The sequence below is a fragment of the Phascolarctos cinereus genome, unplaced genomic scaffold (assembly GCF_003287225.1).
Source record: "Phascolarctos cinereus isolate Bilbo 61053 unplaced genomic scaffold, phaCin_HiC Scaffold_2;HRSCAF=192, whole genome shotgun sequence".
Taxonomy (NCBI): Eukaryota; Metazoa; Chordata; class Mammalia; order Diprotodontia; family Phascolarctidae; genus Phascolarctos; species Phascolarctos cinereus.
In genome coordinates, this window is record NW_027555625.1 from 236,375,134 (window position 1) to 236,400,020 (window position 24,887).

The following is a 24,887-nucleotide window of genomic DNA, read 5'->3' on the forward strand; positions in this document are numbered from 1 at the left end:
AAATGAAAATCTTGGGGCAGCTAGGTGATGCAGTGGATAGAACACTGGCCCTGGAGTCAGGAGGACCTGAGTTCAAATTCGACCTCAGACGCTTGACACTTACTGTCTGTGTGACCCTGGGCAAGTCACTTAACCCCATTGCTTAGCCAGAAAGAAAAAAAAAGACAATCTTGATGTGCTATATAAATGTCAGTTATTATTATTACTGTGGATGGGTACCTCACTCTTTATCCAAGATACATATTCTTGAAGTGTTGTAGAAAAAGCAGATTTTTTGAAGTAGAAAGATTTTAAGTACATAAAGAGAACTCAATATAACAATCCTGCAGTGGTTCTTTTGATGTAGTAATAATGTATATTTAATGTTCTTATCACCCTCTAATTTATCAGTTTTTAGAGTATGACTTTTCATATGCCAGACTTCCTTAGAGTAGGACTCACATTATTGTTTATAAAATGACTACTAACAAAAACATATTTGTTAATAAGACAAAAAAGCCATGTTCTTGCTTTGTGCTGTATCTGTGTCCAGTGCAAATTAAAAATGTCTATGTCTCAAGTGTTTTAAAATTTCACTTTTATTACAGTGCTTCCCCAGAGGTCACAGATGATATACAAAAGCATTTTTGGATAGTACAAGTATAATTGTAATTATGAAAATAATATGGAGAAAATGCAGAACTGCTTTTATGATATACACATGTTCATGGATGTGAAAGCTTTGCATTTCTGATGGTTAAGAATATGTCATTTACTAAAAATATAAACTTTATTAGAAGTACATCAATACGTTTAGAAGAAAAACTAATTACAGGAGCATATAAAAATATAAACATAAGCAAAATTGGCTTACTTCGTACTGTCTGTATGACAAGAATCTTTAGATATTTTGCATTGTATAATTTCACTTCTTTTGAAGAATTCAAAAGCACCTAAGAAATGTTGCATAAATAAACCTCAATACAGTCCTTAAGTACAGTGGTTCTTAAAAGGTATGCCATGGGATGGCATAAATTTCTTCTAAAGGTGCAGGGAATTAGACAGAACATACATTTGCAATTATGAGGGAATGTATGAATCTTTTGGCCCTCTCATAAATACATTGGTATTTCTCAAAGCAAAATATAACACATGAACAAAAAAGTTTAAGAACTATTATTTAGACATATAGGACCTACTAAAGTTCCATTTTATAAATGGGAAAATTGAAGTAAAGTAAATTATTTTTCTGAAGTCATGAATTAAATCTTTGTTGGGCTGAGACAAACATCCAAGCTCTCACTCCAATCTGACAGATCCTAAATTCACTAATATCATTATTATAAAAATAAGTCAAAGGAAAAAGTGATCCTTGTTTTAAATGAATAAATTTAATAAAATTGCTAGGCTTTTACATTTTCTAAAAGGTTGAGTCTTTGCCTATGGTATAATGGTTATAAACCACAAAGCAAAAGGGAGGAAAAATTAGCAAATTAATAATTTTTACAGTTAGGTTTTCAAGGTGAATTACCTGTTTAAAAGAATAATCTTTGTATTGGTTAAAGATATATGAATATATATATATATATATATATATATATATTTAAAAATTTCCAACTTATCCTTAATTTTATCCTTATCCAACTTATCCTTAAATTTATCAGAAGGGAGGTAGGCTTAGCCAATACTTTTATGGGTGCTGACCCTTTAGTTAACATTCTCTTGATACTGATTAAGTTATTCAATGATTGTCTTGTAAACTGTGTCTGTCCTGCAAGGCTGAGTCTAGCTAAATTCAGAAAGCCTCCTTCTCAAAATGCTTGACTCTGGATGATAGATTTTTTTCTTAAAACACAGAGAGATTGTAATCAATGGTGAATTTCCCACACAGATGAAATCACAAACCCTTGAAATATTGAAGCAGTATATATTTACAATAGAGGTATAAACTGAGCTTTAGTTTATAGATTTGCTGATATTTCTTTTCTGCCCCAGATAACATTTGGTCTTTAGCTGTGAGTTATATATAGGGAGATGTCCCAGATTCACCCATCTGAAGCTTAAGACCCCCCTAAGGTAAGGACAAAGATAGTTGCCATCTTCTGTCTCACTTTCTCAGGACCCCTCCTCCTCCCTTTTCAGGTCATGAGAGAATCCCTAGTGTTAGATAGAAAGGTTGGCTCACTTACCAAGATAAGACCAAAGCTAATTCAAGTCAGGGCACCTTTAGACAGTAATAATTGCTTTTACTTACTACTGACCTGATATAAAGATAAAATACCCTGTATTCCAGCATTCAATACAGTTTTCTGAGTTGGTTATAGTAAAAATAAATACTATCATTCATACATAAGCCAGAGGTATTAGAAAGACGATATGGGAGAAAAGAATGTCTACCTAAGATAGGGATTAAATGCCCTGTGAATGCCATCTGCTGCTCTTGAAAAGTAGTCTTTTTCATTGATCATCCAGTAGTTTGAACACCAGTCTTGAGCATAAGCAAAAAATGCTCTTCTTGGTACTCAGTAGAGAAGCTGAAGAATAATTAGGCTGCAATTACAGATCAAAGAAAAATATTTAAATAAGGGGAATGTAGTATAAGCTAGTAGTTATTCTTCTTCCTGTGCTTTATGTGTTCATAGATCTTCAAAAACTGCCATTGGCTTTTTCTGAGGGTGTAGCTCATAATGACAACATACCCTCCTTCCCTTTCCCCCCTTCCCTCTCCTAATAAAAAGTTACAAATGGTTGTAACCTTTTATTCCTGAGATGAGATCTAACCCCATTCCCTCATTGATTAAGAAAGTCTTCTTAGAATGTGACAAATCTAACTAGGGTTCAAAAGAGATAAGAAATGTGTGTATGTGTATGTGTTGTTATTGGAGAGAGGAATGAAGTAAGAGTTTGGTCTTAGCTCAGTGCGTTTTTCCCATAACTCCGTGTTTACTTAATAAATAATAACAATAATTTATATTTCTATAATAATCATTTATACTGCATAAAGGTTTATGAATCATTTCCATTACAACTCTGCAAGGTAGGTAGTATGCCTACTTTATGGCTGAAGAGAACTGAATAACTCAGATTTAAATGGAATGCCAAAATTGGTCATGTGTTTTCCTTGCAATCACCTATGAGGTTGGTAGTATTGTTATCCTTATTTTACAGAGGAGGAAACTGAGGCTCAGAGATGAGCAGTGACTTCCCAAGGCTATAAAGCTGATTAGAGGAAGAGAAATCTAGATTTCCTGACTTCAAGTTCAGTGAAATTCCCCAAATTTGCTAATCAGCGTATTGCCTCTTAATTGGTGGGTCAGTTCCTTTATCTGTTCAATGAGTCAATTGAACTAGATGTTCTACTGCCTGGGACTGTGAAATAGTTTCTAGAAGTGTCCTAGAACTGAGAGAAAACATGTAATTTTGAACAGCTAGGGAGGAAAATAGGTACCTGAAAAGGCAGTGACAATCAATATACAAAAGGAATCGGGGGGAAGTACTGAGGGATGGGAGAACAGAATAATAGGGATGGAATAATTCACATGTTCTATTCAGTTCACAAAGGCTTTTTCTTGAAACAGCTCTGTGAGATAAGTATTATTACTGCAATTTTACAGTTAAAGAAACTGAGGCTTACAGAGACTAAAGTGACTTAACACAGGAACATAGATTTAAAGCTGAAAAGGACCTTGGAAGCCATTACATCCAACCTCATCATTTCACAGATGAGGAAACTGAGGCTCAAAGACATAAAATGACTTTTCCAGGGTCACCTCACTAGTAAGTATTTCAGGCAGAACTTGAATTCAGATCTTCTGAGACCAAGAACTTTTCCCATTAAAGGCTGTAATACTTGAAGGCAACATTTAATATAACCCAGGTTAGGAAAAATAAAAATAATTTTGAGTTTTGAGACATGTTTTCTTGTCCTGGCTTTGACACTTAATAATTGTATGACCCTGGACAAATCATTCCCCTCTCCCTCAACAACCTCAGACTCAATTCTCGCATATTGTCAAGTGATAATAATTACATCAACCACTCTTCATAGAGTGGTGATGAAGAAAGTGCTGTGTTTAAATGGGAATTATTACCATTATGTCAAAGCTCAGCACTTCTCCCCTCATTCATTGAAGAGAACATGACAGTCACTCACCTGAAGTACCTCATCGTGCCAAGAAAGCTATGGGAAGTTCCCGGTTGGGGACCAGGATGCCAAGATGCAGCATTTCCACTGGCTTGTTGTCTAAGGCTACAATGTCGTATTTTCGTACAATCTGGAACACACAATGACATAGAAACAGAATTACCCACTGTCTTTCCTTCCTTGCAGAATCATCCAAGGTTCATTGTGATAGAAATTCTTGGCCAAGAAAGAAGCTTCAAGAAGTAAGTTTTACCCAGCAAAGAGCCAAATGGAGCTGGAGTTCAGCCAAGCGCCGCCCAATGCACATCCTCTTCCCAATACCAAACGGCAGGTGAGCAAAAGGATGGATTTTCTTCTTTTCCTGAAGCCAGCGTTCTGGTTTATACTGACTCCAGTCTTCAAAATTTTCTTCATTAGATCCCAAGAACTGAGTATTTAACATTAAAACTGTCTAAAAATACGCACATCATTCATGTTAATCATAAGGGAAGGTTCAGGAGAAGTGATAAAAATACAAGAACAACAACTATTACTACTACTACTGATAATACATAATTTAGGTTTTTTTCCAAATTGTTTTCTCATAACAACCTTCTGAGATGTGTGGCATAAGCATTATCACCCTTTTTTGAAAAAGTAGAAATCAAAGCTCAGAGAAGTGAAGTGACACATCCCAGGTCACATAGCTAGTAAGTTTCATAGCTGGAACACCACCAGAGCCCCTCTGACTCTAAATCCAATGCCCTTTCTTCTGTGCTGTACTTCCTTTCACCAATATTTGTACATCTAACAATCAATACTTAACCCTGCTAAATAAACCTTAAACATGATATTTTCCCCTTTTGTCTGAATTGACACTCTCCTGGAAGGAAACTTTCAAAAGCTATGTCCACTTCTCTTTAGGAGTCTCTTTCAAATCAGTGCTAATAACAAAACCCCTAAGTTCTACTCACCCCCTTGGGTAATGCATAGTCTCCAAGAACCATTTCTTGGTCAAGAGTCCTAGTTGTAAATGGCACAGATGGTGTTAGCCTAAAAAAAACAAGTACAGGTCATCAAAGTTGGGCTGTGATTAAATTCTATATCAATTATTAATAGGAATTAGATTCTCATCAAATGAATCAGGCAGTGTAGGGCTGTGAAAAGATAAATGACTTGAGAGTTAAAGGACTTGGGTTCTAATCCAGTTTCTGTCATTAACTTGCTGTGTGACTTTAGGTCAATCATTTCATCTCCCTGGGCCTAAAAACATGCTTCCAAGCTAATTAATCAATGCTCCCATTATTCCTGCGAGCATTATTATTATTATTATTATTATTATTTTGAACTTAGAGATGAAGGATAGAACACATATGACTTGCCCAGCCTTTCATGAAAAATGGAGAACAAGAATGTGATTTAAAGGTTCATAGGATTTAGAGATGGTAAGGATTGTAGGGATCACTGTCTTGTTTGATATGTGAGTAAACTGAGGCCCAGAGAGTTGTGACTTTGCCAAGGCCATACAGTTAGCAAGGTGCTATGTCAGGATTTGAACCCAAAACTTCTGATTCCAAATTCAGTCCACTTCTCATAATGCATCAAGGCCTCTTTAAATTCTGTTTTCATAAACTAACTTTCATTTCCATCTGGGGTGCTCTGAATATGGGAGGGGCAGGAGAGGGAGGAAAAGAGCAAGAGGAGATGAGATATTAAATCATGAGTCAATAAGGCAAAAAACAATTTTTCACCACAACTTAGACAATTAAGATTGTGTTTCTGGCAGTGGGCATATGTATTTTACCTCATTGATTCTTTCAGGCAGGCTTTTAAATAAGGCATATTCTTCAAGTCCTCTGCATTGGGTGTCTGTTGTTCAGGCAAAACTCTTTCTATTTCCTCAAGAAGCTTCTTCTGTACCCAGGGATTTCGAGATAAATTGTACAGAACCCACAATAAGCTGTTGGCCGTCTGAAATGCAAATAGACACCATCATAAAGGCAGGTAAGTGATTCAGTGAATAGAGCACAGTATTTGGCATCGAAAAGACCTGAGTTCTAATTCTGCCTCCAACACTTACTTTGTAAAGTGCTTTGCAAATCTTAATGTACTCATTATCTTAGGATCATAGGTTTAGAACTAGAAGGGATCTGAAACTCCAACTTCTTCATTGTATGGGGAAACTGAGGCTCAGAGGGGGTAGAGACTTGCCCAAGGTAGTAAATGGCAGGGCTAAGATTCAAACACCGCACACACAGACTCTGAATCCCATACTCTTTCCTCTACACTGTGGTGCCATGAGTATCTGCATTTAAAGACCTTCTTGCCTTGAAGCCACCTGCTGTCAGAACCCTCTGGCTATGATGGAAAGTTTAGCTCTTTTTATTGTACGTTATAGAAGCGTCCAGTTTTAAGCAAAAACAGGGTGTGATTTCTCAGCTTCTTTCGTGCATTTAAAAACATGCCTCAATTCATATATCTTTGAGGAAAAGCATCTGTTGTATAAATTGAGATATATCCAGACCCCAAGCTGTGAATTTTTTTCCCACATTCTTCCTATTCCCAACTAAAATAGCTCTTCTAAAATTAGGAAGGCATATGTAGTACGGGGTCGGAATGATTGGGAGGCATGACAGATTGTTTGCTAATAGAGCTTTAAAACAAGGGTTTGAGTATGGAGTGATATAGGCAGTTAGGTAGCAGAGTAGATAGAATGCCAGCCTGGGAGTCAGGAAGACTATCTTCCTGAATTCAGATGGGGCCTCAGATATTTCCTAGATGTGTGACTCTGAACAAGTCACTTAACCTTGTTTGCCTCAGTTTCCTCATCTGTAAGATGACCTGAAGAAGGAAATGGCAAACCATTCCAATATCTCTGCCAAGAAAACCCTAAATGGGGTCACAAAGAATCAGACCTGACTGAAACGACTCCACAACCACAACAAATGAAATGGTATGGTAGACAACAAGCTAAACTGAAGTCAGAAAGCCCTGGGCTCAACCTAGGCTCAAGGTCCATCTCTGACATATATTGCAAAGCCATCCTGCCTCTTAGAGTACCACAGACATTTCTCTAACACTATAAATTATAGAACAATTGTCGAACTATACTGGTAGAGGGCAATTTCTCACTGGGAGTTCCTTAAACCATTGAAATCATAGGTCCGGACAATGCAATTAAAAAAGAGATTATCTTATACTGAAAATTCAATGCAACTCCATCCAACAATTATTAAACACCTACTATATACAAGGGACTATATATAAAATAACATAGTCCTTATCATCAAGTAGTTTACCATCTAGTGGATTCATAATCACTTTCCTTTCTGACAGTAAAAATTTACTTTAGGTAGTCACTTCCCCTCTTCTATCCTCAGTTTCCTCATGTGTAAAATGGGGATAGTTTTGTTATCTACCTGCCTACCTCACAGGGTAGTCATGAGAAAATCTCTGTGAGATTTATATGTGAGCTACCAAAAAAAATCCATCTCTTTTTTCTCATCCCTTGGAAAGTTCATTCCTACATAAACAAAGATGCTGCCCCTTATATGTGAGCTACCAAAAAAAAAATCCATCTCTTTTTTCTCATCCCTTGGAAAGTTCATTCCTACATAAACAAAGATGCTGCCCCTAACCATGGCTCCTACCAAAATACGAAATTCTGGCTTCCACTTGTTCTTAATAAAAGCTTGTTTCATTTTTTAAAATGGCATCACTTATTTCTTTTCCAAAGGAAACTAGACAAGGGTGGGGAAAATGGCCCAGACAGCCCGTCCAGCCCTTTGCAAAAACACATGCCAAGTTATGATGGTTTCAGTGAATGGTGTGTGGTGTTGGGCTGCAGTAGCTAAATTGGACAATATATTCCTCTGGAAATAGTCGGAGTGACCTCTCTACAGACCTGAATATACTCTCGCCAAGTGCCATGTATAGTTCTCTGAAAATATACATGTGATGCCCAGACCAAACAGCACATTGGGAGAGGACTCAAAGCAAATCAGATTTATTATTTTTGGAATAGGAGGCTTTGATGGCAGGTTGTTTCAAGTCACAAGATTCTGGTGGTTACAGCTGCAAATAAACTCTGGTGGAAGGCATTATTGTAATAGCCTAATTTGCAAAACAGGAAGAAGGCATAGCCACCACATTAGATATGCTTTCAAATTTCTCAGATTTACCAAATGTGACTTTCAGAATAGCCAGGCCAAATAAAGAAACAGATCTAACCATATCAATAAGTCCTTGACCACAAATACTCTCCAGTGTTTCCAAATGACAGCTAACTGTAGGCTTCACCAAAAGTATCCAAGACAGGCTGCACTTTTCCACTGGGACCTGTCCTAGGAAACCTCCTCAGCCCAACTGGCCTGGGTACTGAGTATGAGCCCCATGAATAGTGTAAAAGAATGGATACTAGAAGCAGCTATCGTTTTCTTAATCTGGGTACCCAGCATTCTTGAATCCAAAGCTGGCAATTGAGTTGAATTTACTCTCAACTTGGTTACAATTTGCGAAGTCAACACTGTGGGAAGGGCAGAAATAGTGTCCAAGGATAAGCCCTCTATTATGAGAGTGACCTAGTGTGAGACCTCATTTCAGGTAGCCTGAAACATAAGAAACTAGAATTAACATCTTAGTTCCACTGAGAAATACAATTCTACCAAGCACCTTCACTTTTTCTGTATGAGAAATATTATTATTATTATTATTTTTTGGTGAGGCAATTGGGGTTAAGTGACTTTCCCAGAGTCACACAGCTAATAAGTGTTATGTGTCTGAGGCCGGATTTGAACTCAGGTCCTCCTGACTCCAGGGCCAGTGCTCTATCCACTGCACCGCCTAGCTGCCATGAGAAATATTATTTTTGCAAAGGAGCACAAAATGCCACAGAGAGAGGAAGAATGAGAGAAATCTCTGTAGTTTGCTCAGCACTGAGGAAGGCGAATCAATGTTAAATTGGGGAGGGATGTTGTAATAATAATGAGATAGGGTCTAAACCTGTGATTTCATTGGTATAGGGAATTCCTGCATGAGGAAACTCCCTCTCAGGTAGGTCAGCTCCTCTTTTACAATTTAATGCCTTAGAAAGTTATCTAGCACACTCAGAAATTGAGTTGCTTAAAGATACGTAGATGGTGTGAGTCAAAGGCAGGTTTGGAGCCCAAGACTTTCTGATTCTTAGACTGGTTCTTGAGCCGCAAGACGCCCATGGGTTCTCCAATAACAATGACAAATTTTCATATTTATGTAGCAATTTAAGTGCATTCTTCACTTGAATAATAATAACAGCTAACATATATGTAGTTCCTACTAAGCACTACTCTACTAATTCAGATTGCAATGCCTTTACCACTTTATAGAAACTAAGTAAGTTAATCTGGCCAAAAAATTTCATTCCTTGGTCTCCATTCCTTTAGTGATCAGTAAGGCTGGTCCTCAGACAACAGAAGGCATTTATTAAGTGCTCCCTCTGTGCTAGGCACTGCACTGTGAAGCGGAGATATAAAGGAAGGCAAAACTATGGTTCCTGCCCTCAAGGAGCCAATCCTCTAATAGAAGACACAACATATAAATAATTAAGTACATGCAGGATATCTATGGAGGGGATGGAATGCAGTCTGAGAGTGAGTGGAGGGCACTAACGATTGGGAGGCATCCTGAAGAAGGTAGGGATTTCAGTAGAGTCCTAAAAGAGCCAGGGAAACGAGGAGGCTGGAGTGCTAAGGGAAAGCATTTCAGGCATGGCCATCATCCAGTGCAAAGGCACGGAGTCTACATTGGGCCAGCACTAGTGGATGAAAGAGAGTAAAGTATAACAAGCCCAGGAAAATATGAAGAGGCCAGGTTATGAATGTCAGAGGATTTTATATTTATTTATATATTCATATAGAAAATATTTTCTATTTTATCCTGGATATAATAGGAAGCCTCTGGAATTTATTGTGTGTATGGGGGGAGAGGGGAGTGGCATGGCATGGTTACATAATCTTGACAAAGATTCACTTCAGCTGCTGAGTAGAGGATGGATTGAAGTGGGAACAGAGTTTAGGCAAGGAGACCAGTTAGAAGATTCTGTAAAACACATATTAGACGGGACAAGGGTCCAGTGTCTAAAGCATCTTTTACTTTAAATAAAATGTGGAATTTCTGTTCTGCAAAGGAGTCTATCTTTATCTACAGCAGTGGTTCTTAACCTAAGGTCTGTGATTTTTTTTTTAAATGCTTTTAGCTGTATTCCAATATAGGCAGCTAGGTGGCGCAGTAGATAGAATGTTGGGGCTGGCATGAGGAAAAACTGAGTTCAAATATGTGACCTTGTGTAAGTCACTTAACCTCTGTTTCCCTCAGTTTCTCCAAATATAAAATGGAGATAATAATAGCACCTACCTCCTAGAGCTGTTGTGATGATAAAATGAAATATTTATTGTGTTTAGCACAGCGCCTGGTATGTAGTAGGCACCATATAAATGTTAGTTATTATTATTTTATATAATTGTTTTCCTTTGTAAAACTATGGTTTTCCTTCTATACATTTAAGATCACTATTTTAAGAAGGGGTCCATAGCCTTGTTCATAATTAAATTGGTCCAAGACACAAAAAGATTAAGAGCCCCTGAGCTACAGAATTCATGGTTTAAAAAAAAACAAAACAAAAAAATAAAACTTAGTTTGGCTGGAGCATCCACATGACTGTTGGGTCCCCATGTAGAAGAGACAAACCGGGCCTCACCGTTTCCACTGCACCTAGCTGGAGCTCTGTTACGGCTGCATACAGCTCCTTCTTAGAAAGCTGATTCTGGTGATAAATATCACAAAGAAAATCCTCACTGGGATTCTCTGAGTGCTTTTCCAGGCGTCTGTTGATGCATGATTTGACTGTAGGAAGAGGAGAGAATTGAGTTTATACAATTATAATTAGGATAGGAGAAGGGCCATTAAATTAAAATCCCAAGCCAAGATTTTTTCTGCAGCAGAATTTAATTCAAGAGGAGAATATCAAGTAAGACAATGGGGAATCACAAGATCTTTCAATTCAATTCAACAAGCATTTAAGTGGCTACACTATTATCAATCCACCAAAAGTTTAGGATGCTTACTATGCTCTGGGTACTGTGCTAAGCACTGGGGATCCAAAGAAAAAAATAAAGAGCTGTTTCCTTCTAGGAGCTTATATTCTATCAGGGGAAGTATTATACACCATGAGCAAGGCACACGATATCTTCCATTTCATTTTGTGCCAACACATCATGTTTATTCAATGTCTTTTTCTATAAAATATATATTAAATGGGATAATTCTTCAAATTCATTCAATTCCTTTTCATAGATTGGTCCTATGAAGTGTCAGCTATATGCCTGGCACGTCAGGCACTCCAAACACATTTTTGTTGTTATTCAATCATTTCAGTCACATCCTGTCTCTTCGTGACCCCATTTGGGGTTTTCTTGGCAAAGATATTGGTATGGTCTGCCATTTCCTTCTCCAGCTCATTTTACAGAAGAGGAACTGAGGCAAACAAGGTTAAGTGACTTACCCAGGGTCACACAGCTAGTAAGTGTCTGAGGCCAGATTTGAAATCAGGAAGAGTTGTCTTCCAGATTCCAAGCCCAGGGCTCTGTCCATTGCACCACCTAGCTGCTCCTCCAAACATGTACTGGGCCATGTGCCCAGTAGAAGGTTCTTTTCCCAAAACACATTTGTATTCCATTAGTTATATTTTTATGTGTTTCATTATTATTTCTAGGGACCTAGTGATACTCCTGTGCAGATCCCTACTAGGAGCAGAAATGATTGGCTCATAGCCAAGGTGGGGTCTGAAACTCTTGCTCTCAGTAGACTAATGCCTACACTCAGTATCTTGAACCAAGTGGCTGCCCAAAGATTCATTCTCCTGCTTCCTACCTCCCCTCCACCCCCAAGTTTCAGGGCCTCCTGTGGGTAGATGTTAGGGAAGGAAAAGCTAACATACAATATGTATGTGGCTAAAGTTGATTCTCTTGCTTTGCATTTATAGACTAATGGACCTTGAAGGTCCACAGAGGCCATCTAATTCAATACCCTTACTATAACGATGAAGAAAATGAGGCCAGGAGGATTAAATTACGTCCAAGCACCAGAGGTGGGGTTTGAACCCAGGTTTTGTCTCCTCAGTCATTGCTACCACCCTGCCATGTTGTGGGATGTTTGACTACAGGGGAAACCCGTACTAATTTGAAATGAAAGCACAACTGAATTACCAGTCCTATCTAGAGGAGAGAATGCTGCCTTAGAGAGATTTCTATTGTACTTTGAGGACACAAGAAATTCCAGACTCTTCTTTTTCATGAAAGAGGCAAATCTTAGGCCTGCCTCTTAAGCAAAGTAGTTAACATAATAGGAGTAAAGAATAATTCAAATGCAGAAAGAAGCCTTCAATTTTATGTGTTATTATTATCCCTATTTAAAGAGGAGGAAATAGGCTGACAAAGAAAATTTTCCAGTCTAATGTGTCTGAGATAGGTTCAAATGCAGATCTTGTTGACTCCAAATCCAGTACTCTATCCACTACACCACCTGATGAATAGCTAGATGAATAGTGAGCTGCCTTTGGAGCCAAGAAGACCTGGGTTCAAGTCTTCCTTTTGACACATACTGGCTGTGTGATCCTGGGCAAGTCACTTAATCTTTCAAAGCTCTCAGCAATTCTCGAAGACTGTAGGTTGTGGAGAAGATGTCTACCTGCACTGGTAAAGGGGATTTCCTCATCTGGGAGCTCCCTATACCAGTGAAATTACAGGTCTGGTCTCTATCTCTAAAATGGTTCTAATAATCCTCGTACTCCTCTATTAAATTCTTCCTTATAGGATAGCAGGGGCTGTGGGCTTTTGAAGGCTATGGCAATAGAATATGAGCACTCATAGGACTTCCCATCCTGGAAGGCTATAAGTACAGACCTGGCTTTGACTAGGCTTGACCTTGTCTATCATCTGAGGCCCAGCCTAAGGAAATGCACAAAGCATATCACCAGAAGATCACAGAATCACAGAATTTGGAGCCTCAAGGGAACTTAGAGGTCATTAAATCCAATCTCTCCATTTTAATGATGAAGAAACTGAGGCCCAGAGAAGTCAAATAACTTGTCCAAGGACACAAATAATAAGTAACAGAAGCAGGATTTGAGCCCAGGTCCCCTGACTCCAAATCTAATATTCTCCACTGTAACATATTTCCATTTTTCAGCCACAGTAATTCACGCATGAAGAATTTTTTTTTTATGTCAGTGGTAGGGATGTCTATACTGGAGTCATCATGAAGTTTTGCAAAGTATCAAGGTAAGCCCTGCCTTCCCTATCTCACAGATTTGCTGTGAAGATTAAATGAGGTTAAAAGAGTCTTTGAGATCATTGAATCCAATCTTCTGGTTTTACAAATAAGAAAACTGAGGCCTAGACTTGCTTAGGTCATACAGGTAGTTAGTAGTAGAGGTGGGCTTCAAACTCAGGTCCTCTGACTCACAGGATCACAGATGTAGAGCAGCAAAGGACCTTTGAAGTTACTTAGTCTGATCTCCTTATTTAACAGGGTAGTAAACTGAGGTCACTGAAGAGAAGCGACTTTCATAGGATCCTTAGAGTGTCAGAGACAGGATTTGAACTCAGGCCCTCTGTCTCCAAACCCAGCATGCTTTCTGCTATACCAGGTTGCCTTACCTCCAAATCCTGTTCTTTTTCTCATGTGTAATGTTGTCTCCTCTATTTAAAGAGCTTTGCAACAGTAAAGTGTGATTTGAATTTACATTTATAGTATTACTAAACACAGAAACAGTTGTCATTATCGAACAGGCAATCTGGGGTGGAGAAGGGAAGGTGAAGCTTACTCTCTAACCTAAAGGGTTCTACACTGAATTACATATCATCATTCCTATAGAAGGCTCTGCTGCTGGGGTCTTGTCAAATCTCAAGAGAAAGGCAGAAGAAAGTCAGAGAATAACAAAATGAGTCAGAACTGGCCAATGAGGAAGGCTGGGCAAAGAAGGCAAACAGCATCTTCAGCAGAGCTGCCCAAGCTACGTCTATCAGGGAGAGGATCCAGTCAGGCCTTCAGGAAAGGACCTTCTCACCTGATTTAAAGATGTCGTCCCAGGCCTGAGTGTGCATCTGCCAAACCTTGGTGTTCAGGGTTTTGTGAAGCTCCACTGGGGTCACCATCATTCTCCCGAAAGTGCTCATCATCTGTGAGAAAGCAAACACATCTCCATTCCTTGTCTTTCCAAAGAGAACCATGGCATTATGAATCTTAGTGAAAATCTAGACTCTCAAGAGTTGGAACGGACCTCAGAGGGCATATGGTCATAGGGTAGGGTGGTAGGCATGGTATCTGTGATTCCCTTAGTATGAGAAAAGTCCTTCTATCAATTCAGGTCATCACCTTCTCAGAGAATGGCCTAGTGGCCTTAGAGCAGTGGTGTCAAGTTCAAATAGAAGTGGATCCCTACTGCAGCATATTGATTAGAAAACCTCAAATCAACATCATCTATGTTGTACTGTATTCTTATTTATCTTGTCAGACATTTCACAGTTACATTTTAATTTGATTCAGGCCCAGGGAGATTCAGCCAGGATGTGTCAGAAGTAGGACTTGAATGCAGACCTCCCTGACTTCTTGAATTTTCCTCTCTTGGTGCCACCTTCTGCTGCCAGAATTTAAAAGCTATTTAATTGAATTTAAAAAAAAACTTTGCTAAAACTTTGATAGACTTAGCTCTTCTCAGCAATGCAAGGATCTAAGACAATTCCAAAAGACTCATGACAGAAAATGCTATCCACATCCAGAGAAAGAACTATGGAGTCTGAATGCAGGTTGAAGCACACTAGTTTCTCTCTTTTTTGTTTTTACTTTTCATGCCTTTTCCCTTTGGTTCTCATTCTTCTTTATGACATGACTAATGTGGAAATAGGTTTAATATGAGTACCTGCATAGTTTATATCAGATTGCATGCCATCTTGGGGAAGGGGAGAAATTTAGAACTCAAAATCTTATAAGTGAATGTTGAAAACTAAAAATAAATAAATGAATATATTTTTTAAAAGATTAAAAAAGCATGCTAAACATTGAATCCTTCCTAGATGAAACTGCATATGAATCCTTACTTTAGATAAGTTATAACTAGAAGCAACCACTGTTTCCGTTGTGATTGATACAAGCTAAAATCAATCCCTCAAAGTTCTAAAGTTGGTGGTGTTGTCTTTTGTCTTTGTTCCCAAACCTTCCTCTACCATCACAGAATAGATCTAGAGCTAGAGGGGACTGCCAAGGCCATCTAGTCAATTCCCTCATTTCACAGATGAGGAAACTGAGCCCAAGGCAGTTAAGTGACCTGCCAAGGTTCCATAGGCAGAAAGTGGCAGAGACAGCATTTGAACCCAGGTCCTTTGGCTCCAAATTCAGGATTCTTTGTACTATGTCATATGTCCTACAGTGATCAGGAGACCCTGAACAGGATGGAATATAATTTAATTTCTGCAAAAGCTTCTTACCAAATCAATTCTAATTGAGTAGATACAATAGATTCCATAGAGTTATTTTGAAACTTCTCATTCGAAACAATTAAGAGATATATGATTTCATAATTCAATTTGGCGATTTAACTCCACCCAGGGAAAACCATACATCAAACATATTCTTACTGTTTTGATGGATGTAATGAAGTTCAAAGCATCATCACTGGCATTGTTCTGCAGCAGTCCAAATCTCTTTTCATACAGCACTAGGCAAATACCTGTCATTTAAAATGAGCATGGGTGTTACACAATAGCAACAGCCCTGGAGTCTGTTATTATCTGGCTATTAAAGGTTCAGTTCTGTCTCCTGTGGAAGCATTGGCTTTTCCAAGAACAAACAAGGAAGCCAGGAACTCAATGGCCTCTCATGGCCTGGTGCAGAGTAAGGAAAACAAGCTGAGGGAAGTGGTAGGATCCCTGCAACTGAAGGGTTCACCCCACCTCTGTGGTGAGAAATCAGCCTCTCCTCCGAGGGCCTTACTTGCTTAGAAACTCCTTGCTGGAATATGACTGAGTTTAGGATTCCCATCATTTAATCAGGATGATTTAAGATGGTGTTCAAAAATACTGTAAGGCTGAGTCTGTCTGATATCAGTGGCTCATCTCTCCTGCACAGATACTTTTTGGTCCTCCTGTCTATACAACCAAAGGAAGCTCTACTCTTTAGGGCTAGTAATCCTGAACACTAAAACAAAGGACTGCAGGAGAAGTCCCACCTCCTGTGACTTAGGAGACACTGCAATGGTTTTCCAGAGGAGTCAAGAGTTGAGAAGTTAAGGGGAAAATGTTTTTATTCTTTTTTTTAAAAGCAGTTCAAAGTTCTCATTCCATCAGCTTCTACAACCTTGAAACCTTCACTCATCCCCTGCTAGCCAGAAGGAATGTCTCCCTCTTTGGACCTTGCAGAGCACTTGGTAGCTCTGTTGGGCACTTAACCATGCTCAAAACTGAATTGGAGTTTAACTATTTGTGTTTCTGTTTTACTTCTTCTGCTAAGTTGTGCCATTCTTGAGGGCAAAGGGCTAAATTTTATTCAGCTTTCTATCTTAAGTGTGTATTATAGGGACTTGTACAGAGTAGAAGCTTAATAAATATTTGCTCAGTTGAAATTAATAATAATTCTAGCCTTTATATAACAGTTTAAGTTTTGCAGAAGGCTTTGCAAAGATTAACTCATTTGATACCTACAACAACTTTGGGAGATAGATGCAATTATTATCCCCATTTTAAAGATGAGGAAACTGAGGCAGACTTGCTCAGGGTTAAGTGACTTGTTCAGAATCACAGAGCTATTAAATGTCAGAAGCAGGATTGGAACTCAGGTCTTCCTGACTCCACATCTAGAACTTTAAATACCATATCCCCTCCCTGAACCTATATTATTTAAGGTTGGGGTTCTTAAACTAACATCTATAGCTTTTTGATTTAATATTTTGATAACTTTTTTCCAATGTAATTGGTTTCCTTTATAATCCTGTCTTTTTATTTTGTCCATTTAAAAACATTATTCTGAAGAGTCCATCTGTTTCACCAGACTGCCAAAGGGGTTATATGACACATAAAAACCCAAGAGCCCCTGGTTTAAAGCATATGTCTGTGTATACACATAATACATAATGGCAGACAACTAGTCTTTCTAAGTGTTAGTTATCATCAGCATCCTCATTGATGGGGATAGACTGGTAATGGGAGGAGCAAGACAATTTGACCTTTAGGGTACCAACTAACATGAAGATCTTTGTCCCATCACTTCAACCACCCTCAGTGCGAAATAGATTGGCATTGGAGATTGCTCTTTAATGAAAAGGCACGTTAAAATTAATATATTCCTCTCTCATTTAGTGTCCCATGAAATAGCTAGGAGGACATTCTTGTAAAATGTAGTAATAGGAAACGTACTTTTCTTTTTATGGTGGGCTGATCTACCTATAATGGCAATAAATCTGATCCCAACACAAAATAAAATAATAATAGTTTGTATTTATATATTACTTTAAGGCTTACAAAGCATTTGTTTTTCACAATAACTCTGTGAGAGAGGTAAGCCAAGTGTTATTCCATTCTGCAAATGAAGAAAGTGAGGGGCAGGAAAATTAAGTGATTTCCCCAGAGTTAAAGAGATGGAAATTGTTGAAAGCAAGACTTAAGTTTGGTCTTCTGACTTGAAGACCATCCTTCCTTCCACTATCTCACATTACCTTGTTGGTGGCTCCATCTCAATACTGAAAATCAATATGGCTCTGTTAGTGGCAGAAGCCAGAGTATTGATTTCTCTCTTCCTTATATATTGTATCCATTACATGTCATGCAAAACAGACCCAAGTAGTCTTTGAATTGGAACATGCACATAGGCTCTTCATGTAGGAATGCATACCTTCCCTTATTTTTTTTGTATTGTCATTTTAGATTCCATACTGTGCCAGTATAAGTGGGTATTTCCAATGGACTGACAAGGTTTAATTCCCTAGACTTGCCACCTTCTCCAATTTTCTCAGTGTTCTTAGAGAACAGAATAGTATGAATATGGAAAGGCTGAGTTGTCTTCTTTAATGGAAGAGCAAAGGGCTAAGAGATTAGGTTAGGTGAAAGACAAACCTAGGTTGGGACTCAGCTAGTTTTAACATCAGCCTTTTAATATTGTGTAAGGCACTTTAATAAAATCTCAGTTTTCTCCTCTCTAAAATTGGAAAAATACCTTTCCCATCTACCTTATCATACCTAGTGAGATAATATTTGTTGATTGCCTTCCAACCAAAAAAAAATTCTATGTACATGGTAGAGTGGGGTAGTGGAATGAACGCTGAACTTGGAAGCAGGAGGACCTGAGATAGAATCCTATCTCTGACATTTACTGCTGTGGGACTCTGGACAAATCATTTAATATCTCTGAAGTTCAGTTTCCTATCTGCTAAATGGAGATAATAATAGCACTTGTGTTAGAGTGTTACGGGCAAAATGTGAAAATGTACATAACATTTGTAAATCCTATATTATTGTGATTAGCAATAACATTACCAGATCCTTAGTTCTTTTAACTCATACAAAAATTCTTTAAAAGCTTACTTTCAAATGACCATTTGTTCAGTTCACTATATAAGTCTTCAATTTGGCCATTTTCATTACAGAGATCATCTATTCTTTTCATAAAATCCACCAAGACCTAAGAAACAAGAAGGACACATGGGAAGAGCAAACCATTTATGGTATCATGGACTTAATTAAGTTCCTGTGGCATTTGATACTCATGAGGTTCCTTTGCCCCCCAAAGTAAACTAATTATGTATTTCTATAAGAACCCACCTTGTCCCCTAAATAAGTCTTGTTGTCTGAGACTTTCAAAGATTTCCTGCAAATAGCCACAGATCAAGTTTCAGCTTTTGATCTAAAAATGATGCTTACAATTTAAGAAAAGGAAAACATTTACTCTGATCTCAATGGAAATTAGACTGCCAAGGCATAACCATCCAAAAGGTTAGTTGGCTAACTGCTGTGATATTGTAACTATTCTGAGGTCTACCACTTCCTTATTTGGAAAAGAACTTTTCATAGATCTGATCTGAGCTGGGAGTCAGTCAGGAGAGCTGAGTTCTAATTCAGCTAGTTCAAGTAATGCTGCTACTTACTGTACAACTTTGGGCAAGCCATCTGACCTCTCTAAGTCTCAGTTTCCTCCTCAGTAAAGTGAGGGGTTTGTTGTTGTTCAATCATGTCTGACTCTTCATGACCCCATTTGGGGTTTTCTTGGCAAAGAAAACTGGAGTGGTTTGCCATTTCCTTCTCCAGCTCATTTTACAGGTGAGGAAACTGAAGTAAACAGGGTGAAGTGACTTGCCCAGGGTCACACAGCTAGTAAGTATCTGAGGCTGGATTTGAACTTATGAAGATGAGTCTTCCTGATTCCAAGCCCAGTGCTCTATCTACTGTGTAACCCAGCTGCCCAAAGTGAGGGGGTGACCAGGATTCTGAGTTTCTTTCCAAGTCTAGTTCAAGGACTTTTAGAAGTAGATAATCAAATCAAACAAAATGTCCACACCAAAGTGCTAGAACCATGTGAGTGGTGGATGGCATAAAAAGCCCCTTTGTTAAACATGTATACACTGCACTTAACAGCATTCAAGTGCTTTCCCTTGGAAACATATAGTAACTTTCATGTGGCCAGCATTTCCTGATACACTGATGTCTCAATTAGCCAGGGAAGCCTAGAGAAATCACTTCAGAACTTAAACCTGATAATTAAAGATTACGCTGGGATAAGTTGTAAGGAAGAGTATCTTGGTGAGGTATTTGAATTCTCAAAGTTTTGTTACTTAAGGCCTAATATTTTTCTTTAGGATGGACCCTTGACTTCATTGGTATAGGGAACTCTGGGTAAGGAGATTATCAATAGTACTTTCTCTGCAATTTATAGTATAAAAGAGTTGTATTTGTCATTGGAAGGTTAGGTGACTTACCCAGGGTCAAACAACCAGTATGTGTCAGAGGCAACACTTGAACTCATCTCTTCCTGACTTTCTTTGCTGGGGATAGGTAGCTGGTGGCTTAGTGGATAGAGCTGGGCCTGGAGTCAGGAAGGCCTGAATTTAAATTCAGCCTCAAATACTGACTAGCTCTGTGACCCTGGGCAAGTCACTTAACCTTTGTTTGCCTCAGTTTCCCCAAATGCAAAATGGTGTTTGAGAACAGCACCTACCTCCCAGAGTTGGGAGGGGATTGTATTTGTAAAAAGTGCTTAGCACAATACCTGGCACATAGTAGGCACTATATGTGTGTGTGTGTGTGTTTATTCTATCTCCCTCCCCATTTTACCAGAGAACTGACATACAACACCTTAAAGCAAAGGTATCTTCTTTAATTAAAGATATGTTTACATTAGTTATGCTCAAGCATCTATTTTCCTGAGCATTTCTTGAGCTGCATAGGATCTAAATGAAACCAGATACAAACCTAACAATTTCTAGCACTTTCTTTCTGGAAAGAAATGTATTCCAGGGTGTTTATCCTGAACCCTCCTCATATCTGAATCTATTCTACTAAAAGTAGGAAACTGATAGAATTCCTTGGAGAATTTGGGGTAAAAAATATCACTTCTACATAAATTACTTGGATATTTTTCAAAGGTGTTGGGGGTGGGAAGGAAAGAAGGATTTCCCTTGATTTCTCTAGAAGTTGGTCTCATTTCTAAAGCATGCCTTATGGATCGCACTTTTGTTTTCATAAACTTCTCATTATATCCAGGAGCACAGGCAAGGGGCAGCCTCAATAACAAGTACCTCATTGATTTTCTCATCCAGCTTCATAATTTCTGTGGGCTTCATTAGCTTTTTTTGAAAGGCACTCCTTACTCTCTGCCAATCTTTCCCTTCCCTGAGGATGAAAAGAGAATGTTATTTAAAACAAAAGAAGGGACACTTCTAAGTCTAAAAATTCACCATTTACATAGCTCAAATGAAATAGTTTCAAAGCAAATTATCTATATAATTTAGATGAAAGCCTAAATCATACAGACCATTTAGAGAGTATGACTTAGTGAATAATAAAATTCTAGACTTAGAGTTAGGAACATCCAAATACAAATGCTGACCAGATTCTTACTAGTAGTGAGATCATAAGCAGATCACTAATCTCTCTCAGCCTCAGTTTCCCCTTTTGTAAAATGGAGATAATAGTATAGTATCCACCTCACATGGTTGTTGTGAGGCTCAAATGAGACAATTTGGGTAAAATGCTTTATAAACTTTAAGGAGCATTATAACTGATGTTGTTTTATGGTGGTTATTATTTCCCCTTGGGACCAGTTTGCTTAGGAGGATGGAAGAACATTCACTCATGGTCTAAAAATGTGCTTGGGTGAGAAGTCAAGAAGGTCTGATTCAGAGATGATGTTTTCCCCTCACTTTGTAAGCCAAAACAGGAAAGGTACATTGGGCAGAATTGGGAGACTTGGTTTTGAGGCAAAATGTCTCTGGAACTCCTAAGAGAGACTGATTTCTGCAAACTCAAATGATCCCAGTTACAGCCCACTGCAAGGTAGCCCTGACCATATATAGGTCCAGCCCAGTGCCTCTTCCCAGCTAGTCCATTCTTCTCTCCTCCTTTGTTAGGCGTTTGTAGCTGTTTCCAAATGTGCCTCTGCAGCTTTCTCTCCTCATATCTTTCCCCCTTAAAATCTGGAATTTACAATCTGTCCTCATTAGGTTAGGATTTCCAGCTAATTCAGGTGAAGGTCTCACTGATTCTGCAGAGAATATGAATTCCCTATCTTCCCCTTCCCCTAATTACAAAGGGATCAGGAACCCCACCAGGATGGTTTCTTCCAGATAGGGCACTCCATGTCTGGAAAGCCTTATGACTATGGAACATAGGGTTTTGGAGTTTAAAAGGACTCTGTTGGTCATCCTTTCATTTTACAGAGAGGGAAACGAGGCCTAAGCCACTGATTCAACTTCATGTCTAGGGTTTTGTTTTGTTTCCCATATTCCCATCTGCCTGTCCCTCAAGGCCCCCCGATAAAACCCTTGCTTCAAGGAATGGACCCTTGTTCTTTCCCTTCAGCAAGGGGAAATAGATTCCCACTGGAGTCCCTGACTTACAGAATCAGCAGCCCATAGCCCTCCTTGCGATAGTCACGATAGGCTTTCCAGGGTTTGATTTCCAGCCGCTGGGGGTACATGCTCTCTTTACGGTAGAGTGCCTCCAGCAGACACGGGGAGCCCAGATGGACAGAGTCGAAGGAGCCCAGCTTCATTCGGAAAATCTTGCCAAACTTCTTATGGTACCCTGCCTGGAAAAAGATTTGAAAGGGGTGTGTGTGTGTGTGTGTGTGTGTGTGTGTGTGTGTGTGTGTGTGTGTGTGTGTGTGAGAGAGAGAGAGAGAGAGAGAGAGAGAGAGAGAGAAGAGAAGAGAAGAGAAGAGAAGAGAAGAGAAGAGAAGAGAAGAGAAGAGAAGAGAAGAGAAGAGAAGAGAAGAGAAGAGAAGAGAGGATCAGGAGCACTCTCCCTGTTCCCTCATCCCTCTCTCTCTCTCCCTCTCTCCCTGTCTCTCTGTCTTTGTCTCTCTCTGTCTGTCTCTCCCTCTCTGTCTTTGTCTCTGGCTGTCTGTTTATGTCTTTGTCTTTGGCTGTCTCTCCTCTCTGCTGTCTCTCTGTCTCTGTGTCTCTGTCTTTCTCTGACTCTCTCTCTCTGACTCTGTCTCTGTTTCTCCTCTCTGTCTCTCTCTCCCTGCCTCCCGTCTCTCTCTGTGTCTCTATCTGTCTCTTTCTGTTTCTGTCTCTTTCTCTGTCTGTTTCTCTCTGTGTCTCTGTCTTTCTCTGTCTCTGTGTCTGTCTCTCCTCTCTGTCTCTCTCTGTCTCTCCATCTCTCTCTGTCCTTGTCTCTCTGTCTCTCTTTCCCTCTCCCTGTCCCTCCCCCATGTCTGTCTCTATCTGCCTCTCTGTCTCTTTCTATCTCTGTCTGTCTGTCTGTCTCTGTGTCTCTGTCTGTGTCTGTCTCTCCTCTCTGTCTCTCTCTGTCTCTCCATCTCTCTGTCTTTGTCTTTCTGTCTCTTTCCCTCCCCCTCCCCTCCCCCCTCTTTCTGTCTGTCTCTCTCTGACTGTCTCTTTCTGTCTCTCTGTCTCTCTCTGTGTCTCTGTCTGTCTGTCTCTCTCTGTGTCTCTGTGTCCATCTCTCCTCTCTGTCTCTGTCTGTCTTTGTCTGCCTGTCTGTCTCTCTTTCTGTGTCTCTGTTTCTGTCTCTCCTGTCTCTCTCTGTCTTTGTCTCTGTGTCTCTGTCTCTGTCTCTCTCTGTCTCTGTCTCTCTCCTCTCTCTGTCTCTCTCTCCCCCACTACCATTTACTGTAGCTTCTGGAGGACCAGAGCTTGCAGACAGCCTGGAAGCTGGAGAGGGTCTTGCTTGCTGTAACTTTTGGGAGAGTACCTCTGGGCAGGTAGGGAGGAGGAAAAGGAGAGGGGTCGAGGGAGCACTTACCAGAGTAGCATGCTGTTTCTTCAGGCCCCCCTTCCAGAGGATTTCCAGCAGGCTGCCCAGAAGGGGCCAGTTGGTTGGACCGGGAAGTGCAGATGCGGCCTGCACCTCTCTGGGCACCATCAGAGGGCAGATTGGTGGCACTTCGGGAGGCTGGGGGGAGCACACGGAGAATGTGACAGGTTGAGGAGACTGCCTAAGCCCACCCATTTGCTTCATGAAGGCAGCTACATAGGGGGTTTTCCTGATAGGCAAACTCATGGCTTCCAGGGACCGAAGCAGTGTAGGCAAGTGAGACGGAGAGAGTAGTGTGGGTTGTACGTGTGCGGATATGTGTGGGACAGAAGCTAAAAGTGTCAGAGGAGCGGGGATGCGGATCCAGAGAGGTCTGGACGATTGAGGAGAAAAGCACGAAATTGGGGATAAGCAGATAAGTGAAGAGGAGCAGCAAAGGAAGTCGAAGGTATTGAAAGATGCTCAGAGCTGGAACAGCGACTAAATTGCAGCTGCCCTAGAGTTCAGAGAGAAAGGAGACACCGGTGCTGGGTTGTGGTGCCCCGAACAGCTCTAGTGAGAGCGTGCTCTGCACGCAGCGGACGTCTTTGTTCTCCGGTTTGTTTGTCTATTTACAGATGTCTGCCCATGCGGCTGGAGTCAGGACCTGCCGCCAAGGTGGTGCTGGAGGTGACGGATGCTGCTGCTGGCGCTGTTGTTTTCTCCCTTACTCAGAGGATTCTAATGGCTAGAAAATGATGTGCTGGTATTTATGGAGCTGGGGCAAGCCAGCCAGACTCCCCAGGATGGCCAATAAGAGGGCAGGGTGCAGCGGGGTGGGCCCGATTTGGCGTGGTTTGGCCCGCTGGAGCCACAGGTGGGAAGAGTACCAAGGGGCGGGATGGGCAACCGGAGAGGTGAGGGAGGTCAGTCAGGTCTAGAACAGCTGGCTCAGGTGTGCGTATTGCTGAGACCCAGTTTCCAGTTCCTTCCTTCTTTCCTCCCTCAGGGCAGATGACTCTGGGGCTCCACCCGGGGGAGCAGGAGGGGATGGGAGGAGAAGCTGAAACCTGAAGTGGAGTTCAAAGAGTGTATGCCCTGTGCTCTCCTCCTCCTCCCTCCTCCCCTTCCAGTGGGCAAGAATCAGCAGTAGCGGCAGCTGTGGCACTCGGGGATGTTGCACAATTACTTGCTAGCCTTGAAGGTCTGCAAGTCAGGGGGAAGATTGCAAAAACGGGAACGTCAAACCTTGCAAAGTGTCCAGTGGCTCACTCTGCTCACTGGGCTAG

The 24,887-nt window shown here is 40.1% G+C and overlaps 1 protein-coding gene across 1 annotated transcript; it reads right to left on the reverse strand.

Moving 5' to 3' along the window:
• Positions 1 to 560: 560 nt before the first annotated feature.
• CYP24A1 (cytochrome P450 family 24 subfamily A member 1) lies at positions 561 to 23,865 on the reverse strand. Its single transcript, XM_020984255.2, has 12 exons — positions 23,608 to 23,865; positions 22,236 to 22,426; positions 20,916 to 21,009; positions 18,709 to 18,805; positions 15,772 to 15,863; positions 14,205 to 14,316; positions 10,836 to 10,981; positions 5,907 to 6,073; positions 5,077 to 5,155; positions 4,377 to 4,574; positions 4,133 to 4,253; positions 561 to 2,529 (listed from the first exon to the last, which is right to left on the reverse strand). Exons 1-11 carry the CDS (start codon positions 23,863 to 23,865, stop codon positions 4,143 to 4,145), a joined length of 1,545 nt encoding a protein of 514 aa, XP_020839914.1. The 3' UTR covers positions 561 to 2,529; positions 4,133 to 4,142.
• Between the last annotated feature and the right edge of the window lie 1,022 nt (positions 23,866 to 24,887).

What these genes read in the sequence shown, in the direction of transcription:
- CYP24A1 (XM_020984255.2), bottom strand. Translation starts at nt 23,865, where the DNA reads ATGAGTTTGCCTATCAGGAAAACCCCCTATGTAGCTGCCTTCATGAAG. An exon ending in AGAAACAGCATGCTACTCTG is followed by an intron (nt 22,427 to 23,607) that starts GTAAGTGCTCCC and finishes ATCTTTTTCCAG; the next exon opens with GCAGGGTACCATAAGAAGTT. An exon ending in ACTATGCATTACCCAAGGGG is followed by an intron (nt 4,575 to 5,076) that starts GTGAGTAGAACT and finishes GCGTATTTTTAG; the next exon opens with ACAGTTTTAATGTTAAATAC.